Source organism: Sclerotinia sclerotiorum, genomic scaffold (assembly GCF_000146945.2).
Source record: "Sclerotinia sclerotiorum 1980 UF-70 scaffold_2 genomic scaffold, whole genome shotgun sequence".
In the NCBI taxonomy this organism is placed as follows: domain Eukaryota; kingdom Fungi; phylum Ascomycota; class Leotiomycetes; order Helotiales; family Sclerotiniaceae; genus Sclerotinia; species Sclerotinia sclerotiorum.
This window is the reverse complement of record NW_001820834.1, coordinates 2575368-2594050: the sequence shown is the minus strand read 5'-3', so window position 1 is coordinate 2594050 and position 18683 is coordinate 2575368. Positions and strand designations below refer to the sequence as shown.

Genomic DNA, 18683 nt, shown 5'->3' with positions numbered 1-18683 from the left:
ATTAAAAAGTCTAGATTGCCGTTTAGATTTTTAAACTAATTAATTTTATATTATATTTAATATAGAAAAGTATGTACTCAAAATTTATTAATTATAACAAAAAATAATTTTATATTGTATAATTCAATTTTTAAATAATCTAAAAATCCAGACGAATTGGATTGTAGTCCGATTTGTTGGGATATTTTAATATTCAAGATAAATTGTTTAATATATCAATGGATTGAAGCTTGATTGTTTAATTCAAAAGACTTAGTCCATCCTGTAGTCCGGATTATTGGATATACTGGGATGATTATAATCTCTATGGGAACTTGAGATGCATCACACTGTTTATATGTGTATGAGCTAGATAGGAGCTAGAACGGAACGAGTACATCTATCGATGCGTAGGAAGAGCTTTTCGCGCCAGCGTTAAGAAGTGACTTTGGGTTGATTTAGTATACTCAAAACATACAAGATTAGCCACTTCAGATCGACTGGCTACCACAACTTCTAAGATATAAGAACTCAATCAGCGGTCGAGGAGCAATCTCTTGGTTCCCAAGATACCAAATCACAAATGCCGAGCGACGTAATGAAGGTTAATTCTGGTTGTGGGTGTAATAATCGTGATTCGAGGCATCTATACTCGACTACAACCGATACATGGTTGAGAAGATTCAAATCCGCACTAAAATTTGCGCCTTCGTCGAGAGTACATGAGTATGTTTGCGAAAATCTCAGTGACATACGATTTTGAACGTGTTTTAAGTTATAGATTCTATTGTTTACAATGTATCTATCAAGAACCATAGTGGGAGCCAGATAATTTCGCTCCCCGAGTCTCTGTCTTCTTCTGCATCCCATTAGTGTGATAGGGAAGTTCCATCCCAAGTCTATAGGAGGTAGAAAAGGTTCTCTACCTATGCCACGTTGTTCTCTATACCGAAGGAGCTAATGATGTGGGCGGGTACATCTTTTCAAGTTTTAGTTCTCCTATAGAACTTCAACTGACTCCCTTCCTCCAATGTTCAGGAAACCTTGAGCAACACGTGCTTGCCATAAAATGGATGACATAATACTTCTGTTGGGGCTGTTTCGGCGTTTGAAAATAAGACTTTAGTTCCATATTCCAAAGAACCAATCCGTCATTCTCTCGCTTAGTGCCAGATACTAATCACTTAGCTTGGATTTAGGTGGAACTTTGAAGAACGGGAAATCATCTTTTGATGATGCCGATCAGTCTCTTGATGTTCAACTTCCGAGAATATAGAGTAATTGGATAAAACATATATCATGACTTCAAAATGTCTATGAGCTGTAAGATAAAGTTGCTCAGATGATTACACGGTAATTGGCTGAAAGTTTTTGAAAGAAAGCAAGATACTTACACTGTAGAAGTAAAAAGGGAAAGCCAATGGCTAGGACCCACTTTAGGTTAATTGTTAGCTTATTCGCTAATGAGCTTAATTTTGGAATGAACTAGCTTATTGCCCAATGTATCCAATTCAAACAAAAATGAACATTCTCGCATTTGAACTTGGCTCATTCAAAAACATTTTTCTCATCCCACTACACTAATTCAACAAGTAAATCAAGATTGACAAAGAGTTAAGCCTATATATAAGTAGATTCAAAACCTGTAAAGAACCAAAGCTTAAAAGTACCCGAAGTTTATAAGAATTTATAATCAAAGACTTTAAGGATCTAAAGAGCATAATTTCTGAATAGAAGAAAAAGCTACAATAATTTTGAAAATGAAGGTGCCGGGGAGAGGGGCGACGATGAGGCTGAATATGTAGGTGTGGGTGATAATGGAGTTGATAATAAGGGTGAGGGTCCCGGCAATGAGGTTGATAATGAGGGTGGGGGAGTTTATTATTTCTATATGAGCTTAGTTCATTTGTGAATGCTTTCATCCTTCCTAGTTCGTTATCAACTAGTTCATTTTGCAACCCAGTCCATATATAGGAATGAGCTAAGTTGATTTCGGAATGGGAAAATTGTGCAATGGCCGGGAACAAATAAACTCCGGCTTCTGACTCCTTTGGACTTGACAACATCTAGGTAATACTATAACATGGGTAAGAACTGGCATTATGAACATCCAAAAGACACTAGTTTGTTACCACGTCGTCCTTTGATTGCAGCCCGATTCACACTGTGATCAACGATACGAGTGGACGTTCAAGTCACACAAACCTGTGCATTGAGTTCTTGAATATGAAATCGGCGATGAGACAAAAGATATACAAACTAGGTATTTGCCATTGGCTTTATGTTCCTTGGAGTTTTCTTCAGCATGTTAATGTATCTGGAAGACGAGTCAGACCAAGAAGGCCCTAACTCTTAGCCCTAAGTTCGGTGAAGTAAAAGAATTTTAATCAAATGTTTGTATCCTTGACATAGTTTCAACCGAAGTCACTACTGGTTGCTAAAGTGGTATTCTTGATAGTGAATCACGAATTTAATAAACTTGAATTACGAAAGAAAGCGATATTTACGTGCAGTCATGTGTCTTCCTGATCAAGTCGCTTTCCCACGACGGTGGCTGACATGTTCATGGAAGTTATGGAAGTTTCAATTCCAGTTTATCCACACTCAATTTGAATGTAGTAGTACTGATGATATGGCAAGTGTGGGAATAAATAAAATTAAAGTACGAAAGGCACTCAAGTTCATTTGGGATAGCGAATTACATAAAAATTGAGTGTTTGTCGAAACTAAGTAACGGTGTGCAGGTCTCTAATATGTACACCATTGAGATATCGTACCTAGTGTCTAGGCCTTTCTAACGTACTAGAACCAGGGAGATCAGGGAGAAACACTCGGAATGAGCAATAAACATAGAGCATGGACATGGGGTATGGACATTGGGGATTGAGCACTAGAATGCACAGGTATTTAGAAATGAACGTTTGAAAAGCGTAACCAGCTTGTGAGCAAGGAAAAGTCATGATTAGGCTTTCTTGTTGTTTTCGACATGAGTTTGAGTCTTGAGGCGCAGTACTGACAATGTCGATTTTCCCAACTACACTCGCAGCTTCCTCGGTTGCAGAGCAATTCCCCATTTACTTCTCCAAAACATCTCTTTTCAAGATAGGAAGTGCAACTTGATATTGAAAGGTAGCTTCCATCAAGACTAATAAACATACAAGAACATTCAGAATAGCAGAACCTTACGGCCCTGGAAATCACAATTCCATTTGACGGGAATTCTTTTCGAGGCAGCTGTCCTCTGCTCCATTATAAGAGCGCATCTGATCTGACCCTTGTACCCATATTGGCAATATCTAATGAAATGTGTTATATTTGTATAAAAGTATCACTCTGCATAAGGCATTACAAGCCAACTTGAATTCTTGTTGATAATTCCGAAGTCCAGAAATGCCCCGTATTGTCTCGATTAGGTAGCGCCATCCCCGTTTACATTTAATCCCCACTTCTTTGAATTTTTCAGAGGTGACCACTCATCATTTCCAATCAGCAATGCGCTAGCTGCAAATAACGAGTAATACTACAAATATATTATCGTCGTGGGGTTTGAATGCACCGTAAAAGTGTTTCCAGACACTTTACATTCATTTCTTCTTCGCGCGAATCCTGCCAACTCGGACTACCAACATCGACAGAGGAATGTTGTTGACCTCCTGGGATCTTGGCAGCATATGCATATATATTGCATGATGCATATAAGGAGCAAACAAAACTCAACTTTTAATTCATTCTTCCCTTTTTGGTATGCTATTTGTTTGCTTTCAATATTTTGATTTCAAAGCACTTTAATTCCGAAGGCCGAATACCTAAGCCTATTCCTTCATTTTTTGAATATATACTCGCAGCTTAACTGCTTAGCTAGAGAATCAATCAATTCAATCTGATGCTCTTTCTGGTCTCAAGAAACCCAACAAATGTTGAACTATACGATTGAAAGTGTTTCTCCAACTCGGTTCTAATTAATAAGAGAGATCGACTAACAACGACCATCTAGTTGATTCATCTCTCCCGTAAACGCCACAAGGGAATAAAGGCGAGTGATACTACATAGCATCTTCGGCTGCGCAGAAATAATCCGCAACCCGCGTATATCCGTGATAATCCGCCCCGTGGATAATCCATTAAACCTCCTCCCCACCCCCGCGGATTGCCTATTAGAATTTCCCAATTATCCACCCCGCCAGCGGATTACGCACGGATTATCCACTAGAGCATAATCCGCCCCGCGGATACCCGTTGCGCAGCCTAACATTGTTATAGATTGCACACACTAATCACCCGCTTGATGCTCGTCATCCATACCTGAGATAATCTTGCATTCCCTCGCCTCTCAGGCAGCCTTCTCCAAAGGGACGATTGATTAATTCAAGAGCAGCAACTTCTCATTGTCATTCACTTCAATACCCGACTTTCAAGAACCTCATGATGTAGAGCTCGGCAACGCAAACACTCGTGGGAATTAGTCGGCTAGCTCCCCAATAAGCTTCATGTCCTATTGCTTCTCGACATTTCAATCAACCCATCTTTTCACCTCTTTGAGGTTCAATATTAAGGCACTATGGCATATCATGGTAGGATTGAGAGCTGAATAGCGATGGTGGAGTCATGGTAGAACCTTGGGTATGATAGGAAGACCGACATTTAAAAATGATAAGCAACTCAGTAAGATGGGTGCGCTAACAATAGAATTGGCAATTCGATGATACGAACATGGTAATTCGATGGGCTTTTAAAAATGATGCTATTCGATAGCGGGGTAATGTCGGCTCTATTGTAGAGCAATGATAACATGATGTGTTTTCCAGGACTTATGGCGATAACTCATAACTTTCAACAAGACAGTCATTGTAGAACCAATAAAGACATTTATTCATCTCATTTGTTCTTCGCCAGATTACTCCATGAGCCCCTCCGCAGAGATCTCAGTATCGCATTCGCTTATGCCTGCCACCTTTCCACCCCCCTTTATATATTTTCGCATCCATTGTAAGATTACTCGAGAAACTATTTCGCACAGCTAAATTGATTCGACCTGCCAGTATATACCGTTAATATCGCCGTGAAATTCAATCCATATATCCATCTCCTTACACGCAGCAGCAAGTCGCCCAGTCAACAAGCACAATCAAACCACCAATCTCGACCCTTTTTCATCATTTCTTCCTTCACCATTCATACCCTCGTCAGCGTTCGTCTGGCATCATGTCATTTTCAAGGAACACTAATCAAGGTGTGAGATATATGTACATAGCCTCGCTTAATCTTATCTTAGGTCAAATAGGGCTTGGGGACAGTGTGATCAACGGGTGATTAACCGTACTCTTTTTCGAAAATCCAACACAAAACGCTAATCTAAAAAGTGCTATTGGGTAACCCATCGCCAAAACATTGATTGGTTGGAAATCCGTTGAAATCTATGGTTAACCGTTCGCTAATCACAAGCCCGAATCATAATCTTATAGGCCTAGAATTCGATCATTTTATTTAAAATCTAAAGCATATGGTATAATTTTACAATTCCCCGCCCAGTAATATATTAAACCATCAATCTACGAGGATTCGAACCAAGAACAATACCCAATTATCCAATTATGGGATATCATTTTATAAAAAACCAATCTGTCTATTTTTGTGGTTAACCGTACCTATTGGGTTTATTGAGACCAGAAAGAGCATCCGATTGAATTGATTGATTTTCTAGCTAAGCAGTTAAGCTGCGAGTATATATTCAAAAAATGAAGGAATAGGCTTAGGTATTCGGCCTTCGGAATTAAAAGTGCTTTGAAATCAAAATATTGAAAGCAAACAAACAAACAGTATACCAAAAAGGAAAGAATGAATTTAAAAGTTGAGTTTTGTTTGCTCCTTATATGCATCATGCAATATATATGCATATGCTGCCAAGATTCCGGGAGGTCAACAGTTACCCAACCCATCGACCCAAACCACACATCGACTATACTGCTTGGAAATGTTAATCGGAAGAAAGTTCTCCCAACATTCAACTAACCTTACAACTACTGACACTTGGTAGAGCCATCATTCATTTTGGAGATGTAAAATTACACTATCAATAGATGAGCTTGAGATGAGTCGCAATTTGAGAAGTTAGAAATAGTAAATTTGTTAAAGATTGATTTCGGAAAGGGGTTTGAAGGTGATTATGTATTCTGCGTATTCAGGACATTGGCAGGAATGGACGAGCGCGAGATTCCTTCCTTTCAGTCCATCACATATTATCTAGGGATAGAACACAGTTATAACTTATAAGTGGAAAATCAAAGTGTTTCGATAAGCTGAAAGAGAGAAAGACTTTGGAAAAGTCTGTATTAGTATTAGCTATGCGTGAATTGATAATCATCATATAATATGAGCAAACCGGGCAGCGAATGTCTTAAGAATATACCACATCTCAATCACTTCATACACTTCCAATATATATCGCCATGTGTAGATTTTGCTAATCAGCCATATTATACTATACAAAAGGCAAATCATCTCTTAAATCACAGATAGTGGTTACGATCCTTCAGTGTTACGAGGTTTGCCGTCTAGATCACGTGGAAGTGCCCTAGGCTCTCGAGGTGGTTTATAACTAGGCGTCAAGCAGGGACTTAAGTAATGACAATAATGAAATGCAATTCGTAACTAATAGTAGGATATACTAAATGATTGATCTTGAGCACGAAGCTCTATACAAAGGAAATCCATCTTGATTATATAGACCTTCATGCCTATGGCTAGTCAGGACCGCTGCGCGGTCCTGGACAGCCAGCGTTCCTCAGCGGTCCATAACGTGACTTAATCACGTTACCTTGGTTTAGTCATGTGACGCGGTGTGGAAGATAGCCGTCGTAACATAGACGTGGTTCGTGACAATCTCTTGTATATCATTTAGTTTTATAATTATTTTAATTAATCTTTATTTTTAAAGTTTAAAAATAAACAAATTTATATAAAAGATAAAAGGAATATTTGTGACGCCTCACACCTCCGGGTCACGTGGCATGCCCCGTTTGTATTTAATCATAGGAAAACTCTCTACTCTTGTTTTCCTTCTTCTTTTCTCCTTAGCTTAGTATTTTCTAATACAAGATACTTTACCCAGTATTCTTGAGTGTGACAATATTATTAAATAAACTGTTAAAAGGAACGACCTCACACAGGGAATAGTGGGAAGCTGATAGGGCAGAACTGAGGTAATATTGGTCTAGTAGGTTAATCTCTCTTCTAAGTTCTACGGAAGTGCGAAGCTCTCTTACAGAGAGCTTCTCAATCTAGTCCTAATAGGACTAGTGCCCTGTGCACGTGCTACGCAGGAACCATTCACTTTAACATAAACTATTAATTTATATAAATTGATATTTAAAATCGAAGAATTTATTTTATTTTATATCAAATCAAATCTAAAAGAGATTTCATAAATAGAAAGGAAAATAAAAGGAGATGAATTTACTACGGGTATATTTGAATATCCGATGAACGTTAAACATTAGTAAGAAACTATATATTATTTTAGAATGGGTCAGATCAGATCAAATCATTCATTTATATATTTTATATAAGCGGAACTCTAAAAATAGGAACTATAGTATTGTGACCAAAAGGGTGTTTATAGACCAGCAATTGTATTTAACTTAGAATCTACAGGTGAAGAGCACCTGTAGATGGGGATAGCTACTCTATATATACACAAATGAATGGCCTAGCCGCAATGGCTAGGCAAAAAGAAGTCATATTTATTCCTCCAATGATCTTACTTTACCGATAACCATTGATACCTAGTACTTGTCCGGATCTGATCCTCAGGTCACCTAAATCGCATACTAATCTCGAGTAATCGTATCATGTGTGGACATGGTTAATGTACCTGAGGTTTCTTATATAATAAAGGTGGGAGGAAAGCAGGGATTTCCGTCACAAGTATATTGTATATCGAACGATAAAAATACATACATAATCTATCTACCTCGAATTTGCATACTTCACTGATTATAAAGCTGTAAAGTTCTCTACGAGGGTATGTGTCACGATTCACCATTAGGATTGATGGTGTTACGATGGTAGCAAACTGATTAATTAGGAGAGCTTAGGCCTTGTGCAAACACGATCAGATTTCATCGAATTAGTATGTGATCTTGGTCACCTGAAGATCGTGTATGCACGCACCATCAGAAATCACGTGATAAGGAGCCCTAGGAGCCCTCAAAGCTCCTAGAGCTCCAGGAGCCCTGAGGAGCCAGAAAGCTCCTGGGGGCTCCCTTCTTCGTTCATTATATAGTCAGAGTAGTTTCATAGTTTAGGAGCTTCGTGCTCAACTTAGTTATCAATTAGTTTACCTACATTCTATTTGATCTAGTAACGAATTCACTTTCAAGTGAATACCAGTGATAAAGCCTTAACCTATAACTACCAACCGACGAACCTTAGGCAGCCGCTGCCTTTAGTACAGTATCGTTACAGTATGCTGTTCATGTATATTTTCTTCTGCGGTACTGCCAATGTAACAAAGGAACTCCACTCCTTGTCTCCAGAATGGTAGATAATAGTTAGAAACCTCCTCTGATGTTTAGATGGAACTCAAATGTGGAAATGGATCCTTGTTCAAAGTGAAAGTACTTGCCGAATCGTCATAACGGGATGTAATGCTTGATGAGTATAACAATCGAAAAGAACAAATTGGTAAAGAAACAGTATGTGATTTGGTATCATCAGTCACTAGAACAATAGGGAGTGTAATGAGCTAGCTTGACAAGTATCAATTATTCTGCCCCAGAACTCACCGCCCGGAAGCATTAAAGTGCTTCCTAGACGGCAGGGAAGATGGTGGAGGCTTGAGTGATGACAGTGACACAAAATGACATGATGATAGCCTGTTCCTCACGACGATGGGACCATTTAAAGCAAAGCATCAATTGGCAATCCACGCGTCTATTGGTACACAGACGCGAACTTAGATTTCCAAGTTTGAATACACGACATCATCATCTACCGCACAGATCACTACTATCTCCAAGCTGTTGCTGATCGCAGCTCGCGGATTCTTCCTCCTGTATGAGATAAAGGTTTGGCAACGGGATCGACAGCTTAATATGATGATCACTCCTCGACTATAGGTCCACTCTGATGATTATATGTGATGAACTCAGCTTCATGATCAAAGGAAAACTTGCCATCGATCATGAATGAACTAAATCGAACTTTCCAAAATTGCGACTACGCAGTATGTAGAGAAAATGTGTGACCCAACAGTTGTTAGATTATTTTGACGTACACCAATAAACCTGAAGTAAAACATCCAGGCTCGGAATCCTCGTAACTAATTCCGAACGACCAACCAACTGTTGGACTGACTGAGCTGAAGAAATTCTTCAATACATCACATGACCAAAATGATACCGACGAGCCAAAGCGGATAATGTGAGAAAACAAGGTATATCTGCAAGTTGGAAACATTGCAACGATGACTTACCTATCGGGTAATTTTACATCTTTTGGTATTGATAGTGGTTGCTTATCATTTTCAGCCTTTTCAACGGGATATTTGACATTTTGATTCCGATTGGGAGAGAGGGGATGACAACCAACTGTTGAACCTGTTGGTCGATGAAAGAATACGATGACATGATTGTATCTGCCGTCGGTGAATGATATGATTGACTCAATGCCGATATCAGACTTCTCTCATAGGATGATTGGCAGAGGCAAAGAATTTACTAGATATTTGCTTTTCTTTTTGATGCGCATGGCTTTGCGTCCGTTTGATTCCCTTTTGAAGAACGCCTCCAAATGATAAAATGATGATACCATATTTCGGTCCCGATTTAATGTCTTGAAGTATGGCAAGTTTGATTATCCAGGGATCAATATAGAACGATAATGGAAATGAACTTCTCCTTTGAGAATTGGAAGTCCAATAGATCAAAAGTATTGAATCACTCTACTCCTTAGCCCTTGACCCTCAGAGTACCTAGGTAGAGATTCATATCATAGTAAAGAGAAGTTGGTAACGAAAATAGGGGACCAAAAGGAAATCGTTGCGAACAGACCACATCATGTCCCTTTAGCCTTTAGCATACAAATGTTTGATCATCGGTATATCGGTTCGCCCCGCAGTAGATATTAACTTAATTGAGTATGATGGATCCTTGAGAAAAAGGGGTTCGAGATCCAGGATTTTTCCAATCGAATCAAATCTTTGCGGTGAGCAATGGTATTTCCTTGTGGTGATCTGATTGGCCGTGTGTTAGAAACAATGTAAATATATGAAATATATGCGCGGGCCTCGACCATTTTCGCATTGGGGAGTTACCGATATATTTGGTACTGGAATTCGAATACATTTATTCCGAAATGAGAATCTCGGTTCTTCGTATTCTAGAAGGTAAAGAAAACCGGCAGAGTGGATTGTGTAAGAGTGTCATTTCGATGAGAAGAATGAGTTTGTAATTGTGAGATGTAGGACGGTGAGATAGGGAGGACGGGGGAAGAGTGTGTGATAGTAGGCAGTTAGTTGATTGTGAAGATGATCAAAAGGAATATGGAGTTTTATAAGATTATTTTTCTTTTCTTTTTCTTCTTTCTTTTCTTTTTGTCTTGTTTTACTTTGTTTTGTTTCTAACAAGATCTTTTATTTTATAATGAAAATATTTAGTAGATATAATACTATGAAAGATTCCAAAAGACTCCTTCATCCGATCGATTCAAAGCTTTGCACTTTCTTCCCTATTCGAATAGATTGTAATTAAATTGCCCTACAGGGCATACATCAATTATGGGTATACGAGTATTTCTGGAGAATCAGAAAAAAGAAGTCTATCAGAAGCTTCTCCTAAAAGATCTATGGATACCTTTTAATATATCCAAATTGAATAGTTTGGTACGGAACAGATGGAACATCTGTTTGTGGATTGATTGTGATCCACTTCCCGGTAATTATCTCCCATCCATGACTTGCATCTAAAAGCATCTCGAATACTGCTATTTCCTAATGCCGAATCATGAAAATTGGTTTATACGTAGTAAGTAGACTTTGTACCGTTAGGAGGGTTAATCTGACCCTTTTAGCTAGGTAGGTAGCTAGGTAGTGGTTTTCGGAGAAGTATGGAGGTATGAAAGTATGGAGTATGCGATGGATCGAGGAGTCCGTACTCGATTACATCTTACCTATGGTTATGATTTGGATTACATTTGACATAAATCTGCAGAGATCAAATGAATCAGCTGCAAGAAAGTGCGCAAATCCGTCCCACAGAAACCAATGAAAAGTCCACAATGCATGAATATAATTCTGATCATATTTTGATAGTGATAAAGTCAAATCTGATATTGAGAAATGCACCGAGTTCTACCACCGACTTCCGACGGAATACTATCATCTTGAAAGCAATTGTAAGTGCCGTGAGTATGTACGAAGTAGTTGAATGAGTATGTTCAGGTCTTTATTTGACATCTCAATCCTTTGTAAACTTCCAATGGCTTATAGCTAGTCAATAAATGCCGAGTTCAATCCCGGGGCCAATGAAGGAAGAATATCCAGTAGTTTGGTTGTTTATCGTAGTACGTGAAAATTATACTCTAACATATTGTCACTCCTGTGATGTGATACCCTCTGAACCGCCCCATTTTGCATTCCCATCCAATGGCTCAGAGCATGAATAGAAATCATTTCGTGACATCTTTCAAGGTTTATTCGCGGTTCGGACGATATGCAGAGTATAACCAACTCCTTCAAGATATCATGCTTCACAACATTTGAACTCAACATAATCGATAATCGGAGCCACCAATGTTTGTATCACTTTCGATCCCAAGCAAACAGGTTCTTTCGGTTCCTTACCTTTGGTTTACTAGAGTACAGACCCGACAAATACCCTAAATTTTCGCTCTTATCCTTTAGATCTTCTTCTGTATATCTTATCTATATCGGGGACTTGACATGTATCCAGTATTGATCAAAATGAGGGGACGGATGAATTAGTATAGAACGAAAGTATAAATTCAAGAAGAAAAAGCAAAAAGTTGGATCATTCGGGTAGTTTATATTCTCGCAGTAGATATTTGAACGTAAATCCTATAGCATCTGTTGATCGAAATGGATAGAGTGGAAAAACAGTAAAGGCCTATTGGACACTCCTCTTTGAGATTAAACCAGTAGTATATTCATCATCTACTTTACTTGACTTGTGAATTGACGAAATCATTTGTACATTTCCAGTTATCTTTCTATCTAGTATCTTGATCGTTTTACCTACTATTACTAGATAGTATACCTCAAGTTCGTCAATTAGAGAGAAATCCCCCAAACTCCTTTATTTATATTATTATATATTATTAAAACTCGAAACCCAAAGAGGAAATAACGTCGAATCATTTCATTCGTCTCATTCGTCCCATCCATACCATTGATTAATTATCATTTATTTTCATCCCCATTCTCAGAGTCGAAACTTTTTTTCTCCCCCCTTCATTTTATGATCATTTGAACCGATGGTGGATGATGAATGGGAATGGTGATGGTTTTAGTGCCTAATAAACCAACTAAACCAATTAAAGTTTAGCTTACGAAGCAGTTACTTTCTGCCTCTCCCAAGTTAATAAATCATTAAAGCAGATTTCTCCCCCTTCCATTAAACTCCCAATCATTCCCAAGAAAGTCTTCCCTCTTCCCTCTTTCCTCTTCTATTCATAACCTCACCTACATCAAGTAAAAAAAATAAACTTCACATATTCTTGCCCTTCCGAAGTTTTCTTTCTTTTCCTTCAACATAATGTCCAAGTCAGATCTATAAGATATTCCTCAGATTTACAATACAATTACAATACAAGAGCCCCAATCAAGTTCTTGTCGCAATCTCCCCACAGTAAGGAGAAGCCCCCCAGTACGAAATATACCTACCGTATCATCAGAATTATCATTCAACACCCGCCCACATCGAAAATAATTTTAACAAACCACACCATATCTTTAAATTTTGATAAAACCTTCAAATCACTTATACACATATCCGCGAACATATATTTCCCTTGGTTTTGTGCTAGTTATCACCACTCCGACCTCTGTTTTAACAAAAAACTTTGGCTATTGTGCGGACATTTGAGATTAAAGCTTTGACAAGCGTGCCACCGGCTCCTTGCATCACAACAACAAACTTTTCATTCCTGTTTCTTCTCAACTCCAAACGATCTGCCGCTCATGATGAGTCAACAGTATTCCGAGATGTTCCAGGACTACCCGCCGAATCGATCACCAGCGTCGAGTCGAGCTTATGGCAATATGACGCTTAACCGCCAAACGTCGCGACAATTTATGGATAATTATCAAGCACCTCTTCAAAATGGAGGAGGCCTCTACACGTCTGATGAAGCTCCGCAATATAACGGAAATCAAGCTGGTTACAGAGGTCCTACGAGCAACATTAATTATGCCTACGAGAGTCAGACGTGGAACTATGGAGGTGCAAATGGAGCTAGCACAATGGGAACAGCCGGTCGGATGAGACCTCAACAACAAGCTCGCAGAGCTGAAATCCCATCTGTATGTTACCCCTTTTTACATTTTTTGTTCAACACTTTTTGCGCGCTCCCGAATCAAAACTAACATTTAATAGACCTGGATGAATTCAGGCAATCCTTCCCTCGGTGGTCCTATTACCCAAACAAGCTTGCAGCAACACAATAATCTGCCTGGCATGTTCGACCAACCTCAACATTCCCATCGTTCACCACCTCCTCCAAACCAGCAGAGCGATCACGAAGAGCTTATTCCAACCGCCATCGTTATCAAGAACATCCCTTTCGCTGTTAAGAAAGAACAATTGACAGAAATGATGTCTAACATGGGATTACCATTGCCATATGCCTTTAACTACCACTTTGATAATGGCGTTTTCAGGGGGCTGGCATTCGCTAACTTCACCGATGCTCGCGAAACCCAACAAGTCATCGATGCGTTAAACCATATGGACTTGCAAGGACGAAAGCTTAGAGTTGAGTATAAAAAGATGCTTCCAGCGGCGGAGCGCGATCGAATTGAACGTGATAAGAGAGAAAGACGAGGTCAACTAGAGGAGCAACATCGCGCACCAAACATGATTTCCACAGGCTCCCTTCACACTGCGGGATCTATGACTTCGATGAATTCTGGCCTAAGAACAACATCCCCTTCACCTGTAAACATGCGTCAAAATGTTGTCACACCTAATAGTAACACCGCAGGTAAGTACTAATTTTTCTCTCGCGCGCATCATCACCGAACTAACATTCTTGCTGCAGAATATGATCTGAATGATCCAACGACGTTGGGTTATTACACTGAGCTTCTTCTCTTCAAGAATGATCCTGAGAGGGAAGCTTATACGTTCGCACCTACGGTTTCTCCCGCGGATCGTAGAATCATCCACACTTTGGCACATAACATGGGACTAGACCACCATTCGCAAGGACACGGAGAGCTGCGTCAAGTGCAAATAATCAAGACCAAGCACACCAGCCCACCTTTGAATCAAATTCAGGCTGGATATTACAATGAATCCCAACGTCGTGGACTTAACCGAGCTGCAACAATCGATTTCAGCGAACAACGAGCCAATGATGCTGCTTACCAAATGCATACACTCGGCCGACAAGGTTCCGGCCTTCTGGATATTCCAGGCTCCCCAGGGGTACGTGACCTAATTAATGGTGGTCAAAGTCTACGAGCTGCGAAATCCTTCGCCGACCTGCGCTCTTATTCGCCATCACCTGTGCCATCGTCAGCGAGCTTCCCAGCTAATTTGAGCCAGAACATCGCCAGATTCCAAGGCAATGATTACGGTCTCGGATCGGTTACAGGCGGAACTCCCAACTTGACACCTACATCAGCAGGACCATTGGGTCTTAGAGAGGACGCATTCCTTGCCAACGGCATAAGTAACCTGTCGCTTGGATATGATCGTCAACCTCGTTCAACCGTACCTGGACGTATTGGCCAGGAGAGAGATAGCTACACATCAAATGCTGGTCCTATCGGAAGCCAGCGTCCTGTCAATGGAAACGCCGAAGAAAGCTCAAGAAGCAGTTCCAGTGCAGTTCCGGAGAGACAACCAAGAGGTCCTACCAGTGACCAGTGGAGTTCTGGGTTTTCCCGCAATAGACAGAACGGCCATGCTAGCAAAGGCAGTGATGGTAAGTTGTGGAAACTATCATTGAAGTATTTCAAGCTAACTGAATGACAGATTCATCCGAGCGAAACGGCTTCACCTCCGCTTCTCGATTCATGTAATACTCTTGAAGAGATTTACGACGTTATGAACATTAGAGCTACTGACGCGTTCTATTCCTACGTATTAAAACGTCACATTACTGGCAGCGATATTTAGTTTGTCATACCCCGCGGGAGCTCATTCTCTTTCATGCAATCTTTTTCAGAGCCTTCGATTGCCTTCAATAGGCTTGTCAACTCGGCTCTTGTTACTGTAATTACATTTGTGACCTCGATTTCTCATCTGAGAGCACCTGCGCTCTAGACTCATTTTGTATCGCGGTATATACACGTTTTGCTTAATATTATCACCGATTGGCTTCCGCGAACGACGACATAACGAATCAACCAGGATACCATTAAATCGACAGGGCAACCTTGACGATAACGCTACTATGACTTCCTTCCGGTATCCATCAAAAACAAGGATTCGGATTATTTTTAACGTCTTTGAACATCAAATAATAATAAGGGTCTGCCACACCCCCATTTCTACACACGATTGACGATTGTAACGTCCCGTCACGCTATAAAATTTAAAAAAGTACCTTGGTCTAAAGTTCCAGATATCGACTAAACCAACACCAACACCTACTCGCTGGATCTCGAGTTGAATTTGTAGGGCTGACTGAGGGATATGGAATCATTGTACTTTAATTTGTTTGCTACTCATGTTGGTCATCGAAGTTTGAAAATTCTTGTACTGTTTGTTGCTGGGCTATTAGTTTGGGAGGGGGAAGTGGGGAAGGGGGAGGTTGGGGGTCGAATGCCATGGATGCATGTCTGATTTCAAGGTGCATTGGATCCAGGTTCTGATTGGATGAAAGGAAGAGTAGGAATCCGATGCACTTTTCGCGCTTATTTGTGCTGCAACTGATATTATCATGTTATCATGGCGTCTGGTGGTGGGGGACAATAGGATATAGGGAAAACAATCACTCATCATCTACTGTTTGAGTTATCACCATGCCATTTGTGAATTTTTCCCAACTATCTTGACTTTCCCATTCCCTCATCAAGTGAACTATAGATTCCCCCTTCACCAAATCGATTCCAATATTTAGCTTCCCTCACCGCCATCTTTGACTCCACTCGAGTTGTGGCTTCCGATCTATACGGGAGGCAAATATACATCCGAACTCGTGAGACTTGATACGGTACCTACTCAGTGCTCGTAGATGTTTGAATTGGGTAGTTGAAAGATTCCCTTGTGATTTGGTGATAGGTGGACGATTATTAATATTGTGGATATCGAATAGTTGAGATTTGATGTGAGTGGATGTGGTGTGGAAGTAGTGGTATGTGATGTAGAATATCTACCTAGGTAGGTAGCCAAAGTAGGTAGATGGGATTTACGAAGGGGAATCTTGGATGGTTGAGTTGATGTTTGTGGTGGGTAGAAAATCTCAGATGGCTTTTAATTGGTCGTTCGACTTCCATTCAGCTGAACGCTTAATATCATGCCTCGTATATTAGGCATCATAGGCAAGCTCCAGCTTAAGCTCCATTGAAATTTACCTTAAGACAAAGTCAAATAATTTATCAACATCTTTCCATCACACCCATCAAGGCCTCATTAATTTGCTGGTCTTGCCATTTCCTTTCAATATCCAAATATGTCATCACTTTATAATCTCGAGCCTCAACCTACCGCATCATGTATTCTTCATACCACATCCGGCGATATCTCTCTCGAGCTTTGGGCGCAACAAGTCCCCTTAGCGTGTCGTAATTTTCTGCAACATTGTCTCGATGGTTACTATGATAATACTATCTTTCACCGATTAGTACCAGGCTTTATTCTACAAGGTGGTGATCCTACTGGTACTGGATCCGGTGGAGAATCTATCTATGATGGCGGCGAATTTTCAGAGGAAAATGGGATATGGCCTATGGAAGAGCGAAAAGGTCAGAATGCGGGATCGAGAGGAGTGGGATTTAAGGATGAATTTCATAGTAGGATAAAGTACAATAGGAGAGGAATGTTGGGCATGGCAAATGAAGGGAAGGATACGAATGGGAGTCAGTTTTTTCTGACTTTGGGTGATACCCCAGAGTTGACGGGGAAGAATACTTTGTTTGGTCGCGTGGAGGGAGAAACGATTTACAATTTGGCGAGGATGGGAGAGGCGGAGTGTGGTGATGGGGAGAGACCGTTGTATCCTACGAAGATTACGGGGGTGGAGATTTTGGTTAATCCGTTTAAGGATATGGTTAGGAGGGAGAGGGTTGCAAAAATTGCGATGCCTGAGAAGAAGGCCCCGGAAAAGAAAAAGAAGAGAAAGGCTGGGAAGCAATTGTTGAGTTTCGGGGACGATGGAGAGGAAAATGTGGAGGAACCGGTGGCTAAGAAAAAGGCGAAGTTTGATACGAGGATTGTAATGGATGATGGAACTCTAGATATTGAACCCGAACCGGACACCAAGACGAAACCTGCGTCGAAAAAGAAAGCATCAAAATCACGATCATCAGAAGCTCCTAAATCATCGCCAGAACCAGAAGCAAGAGCATCCCCTAAATCTTTGCCCAATAGAGCCGCAAAGTTTGATCGAGATATTTCGTCCTCTCCAGAACCTCAAGTTCAAAAGGTTACCTCTTTACTGGACCGGACAAATGCACAAATTGCAGAACTTAAAGCCTCCATGAAACGAAACGTTCAAACAGCCCCTGAGCCCGAAAAGAAGAAATCTGCTCTAGAAGCAATGATACCAGCAACATCCGTTCGTGGACGAAAACGTAATGGGAATGGGAAGTCAAATACAAGTAACGATCAAGCGTCCCTAGATATCCTACGAGCATTTCAAGAAAAGTTAGAAGCTGCCCCGCCTGAAAAAGAAGTGGCTAAACCTGCATCACACGAAGAGGCTGAAGCCAAGCCTGGTGAGAATGGAACAGCTGATGACGAAGAAGCTGCATTATGTGATTTACACTTCATCGCGAATTGTCAGTCTTGTCAATCATGGGAAGCTCAAGGGGAAGAAGAAGAGGATGTCGATTTTAATGATAAGGGATGGATGTCACATGCATTAAGTTTCAAGGAAGACAAATTAGGCAAGGATCTGAGTTATAGGAAGAAAGCTGAGGAGGAATTAGTAGTTATTGATCCTAGAGAGAAAGCTAAAACGCTAAAGGAGGAAATGAAGGCGAAAAGGGAAGCGAAGGCTGGAGGTTCAACGGGGAGGGAATGGGATATTAAGAGGAATGAGAAATTGGCGCGGGGATCGGCTTTAGCGGGGAGAGGAGCTAAATAGATGGATGATTGGGATCGGGAGTTGTATGGTGGGCGTTGCTCAGATACCCGGAGTAGCAATTAAGAGGCTCAGTGTGGCGGTAATAATAGGAGATGCGATCGTGGTGTATGTGATCTAAATCTTAGCTTGAGAGCGGGAATATGCTCTTGGTTACGATGGGAGGGTTGGAAGTAATTAATTATATCCTTCCTTCCATGCGCTATAGAATATAA

General features: G+C 40.4%; 7 protein-coding genes across 7 annotated transcripts; 6 read left to right on the top strand and 1 right to left on the bottom strand.

The window, feature by feature from the left end:
• Positions 1 to 562: 562 nt before the first annotated feature.
• On the top strand, positions 563 to 1027 carry SS1G_02062 (predicted protein; the record flags this gene model as incomplete). Its single annotated transcript, XM_001597816.1, has 2 exons — positions 563 to 705; positions 1018 to 1027. 2 exons carry the CDS (start codon positions 563 to 565, stop codon positions 1025 to 1027), a joined length of 153 nt encoding a protein of 50 aa, XP_001597866.1.
• A 262-nt stretch (positions 1028 to 1289) lies between these two features.
• Positions 1290 to 2126, top strand: SS1G_02061 (predicted protein; the record flags this gene model as incomplete). The annotated part of the gene is made up of 3 exons (XM_001597815.1): positions 1290 to 1302; positions 1785 to 1847; positions 2050 to 2126. 3 exons carry the CDS (start codon positions 1290 to 1292, stop codon positions 2124 to 2126), a joined length of 153 nt encoding a protein of 50 aa, XP_001597865.1.
• A 1050-nt stretch (positions 2127 to 3176) lies between these two features.
• SS1G_02060 (predicted protein) lies at positions 3177 to 4231 on the bottom strand (the record flags this gene model as incomplete). The annotated part of the gene is made up of 4 exons (XM_001597814.1): positions 3177 to 3275; positions 3413 to 3499; positions 3562 to 3639; positions 4172 to 4231. 4 exons carry the CDS (start codon positions 4229 to 4231, stop codon positions 3177 to 3179), a joined length of 324 nt encoding a protein of 107 aa, XP_001597864.1.
• A 4393-nt stretch (positions 4232 to 8624) lies between these two features.
• Positions 8625 to 9095, top strand: SS1G_02059 (predicted protein; the record flags this gene model as incomplete). The annotated part of the gene is made up of 2 exons (XM_001597813.1): positions 8625 to 8672; positions 8946 to 9095. 2 exons carry the CDS (start codon positions 8625 to 8627, stop codon positions 9093 to 9095), a joined length of 198 nt encoding a protein of 65 aa, XP_001597863.1.
• A 1658-nt stretch (positions 9096 to 10753) lies between these two features.
• Positions 10754 to 11173, top strand: SS1G_02058 (predicted protein; the record flags this gene model as incomplete). The annotated part of the gene is made up of 2 exons (XM_001597812.1): positions 10754 to 10765; positions 11063 to 11173. 2 exons carry the CDS (start codon positions 10754 to 10756, stop codon positions 11171 to 11173), a joined length of 123 nt encoding a protein of 40 aa, XP_001597862.1.
• A 2004-nt stretch (positions 11174 to 13177) lies between these two features.
• SS1G_02057 (hypothetical protein) lies at positions 13178 to 15241 on the top strand (the record flags this gene model as incomplete). The annotated part of the gene is made up of 4 exons (XM_001597811.1): positions 13178 to 13516; positions 13590 to 14196; positions 14254 to 15144; positions 15195 to 15241. 4 exons carry the CDS (start codon positions 13178 to 13180, stop codon positions 15239 to 15241), a joined length of 1884 nt encoding a protein of 627 aa, XP_001597861.1.
• A 1595-nt stretch (positions 15242 to 16836) lies between these two features.
• On the top strand, positions 16837 to 18471 carry SS1G_02056 (hypothetical protein; the record flags this gene model as incomplete). Its single annotated transcript, XM_001597810.1, has 1 exon — positions 16837 to 18471. The coding sequence occupies one exon, from the start codon at positions 16837 to 16839 to the stop codon at positions 18469 to 18471; it is 1635 nt and encodes a 544-aa protein (XP_001597860.1).
• Positions 18472 to 18683: the final 212 nt, after the last annotated feature.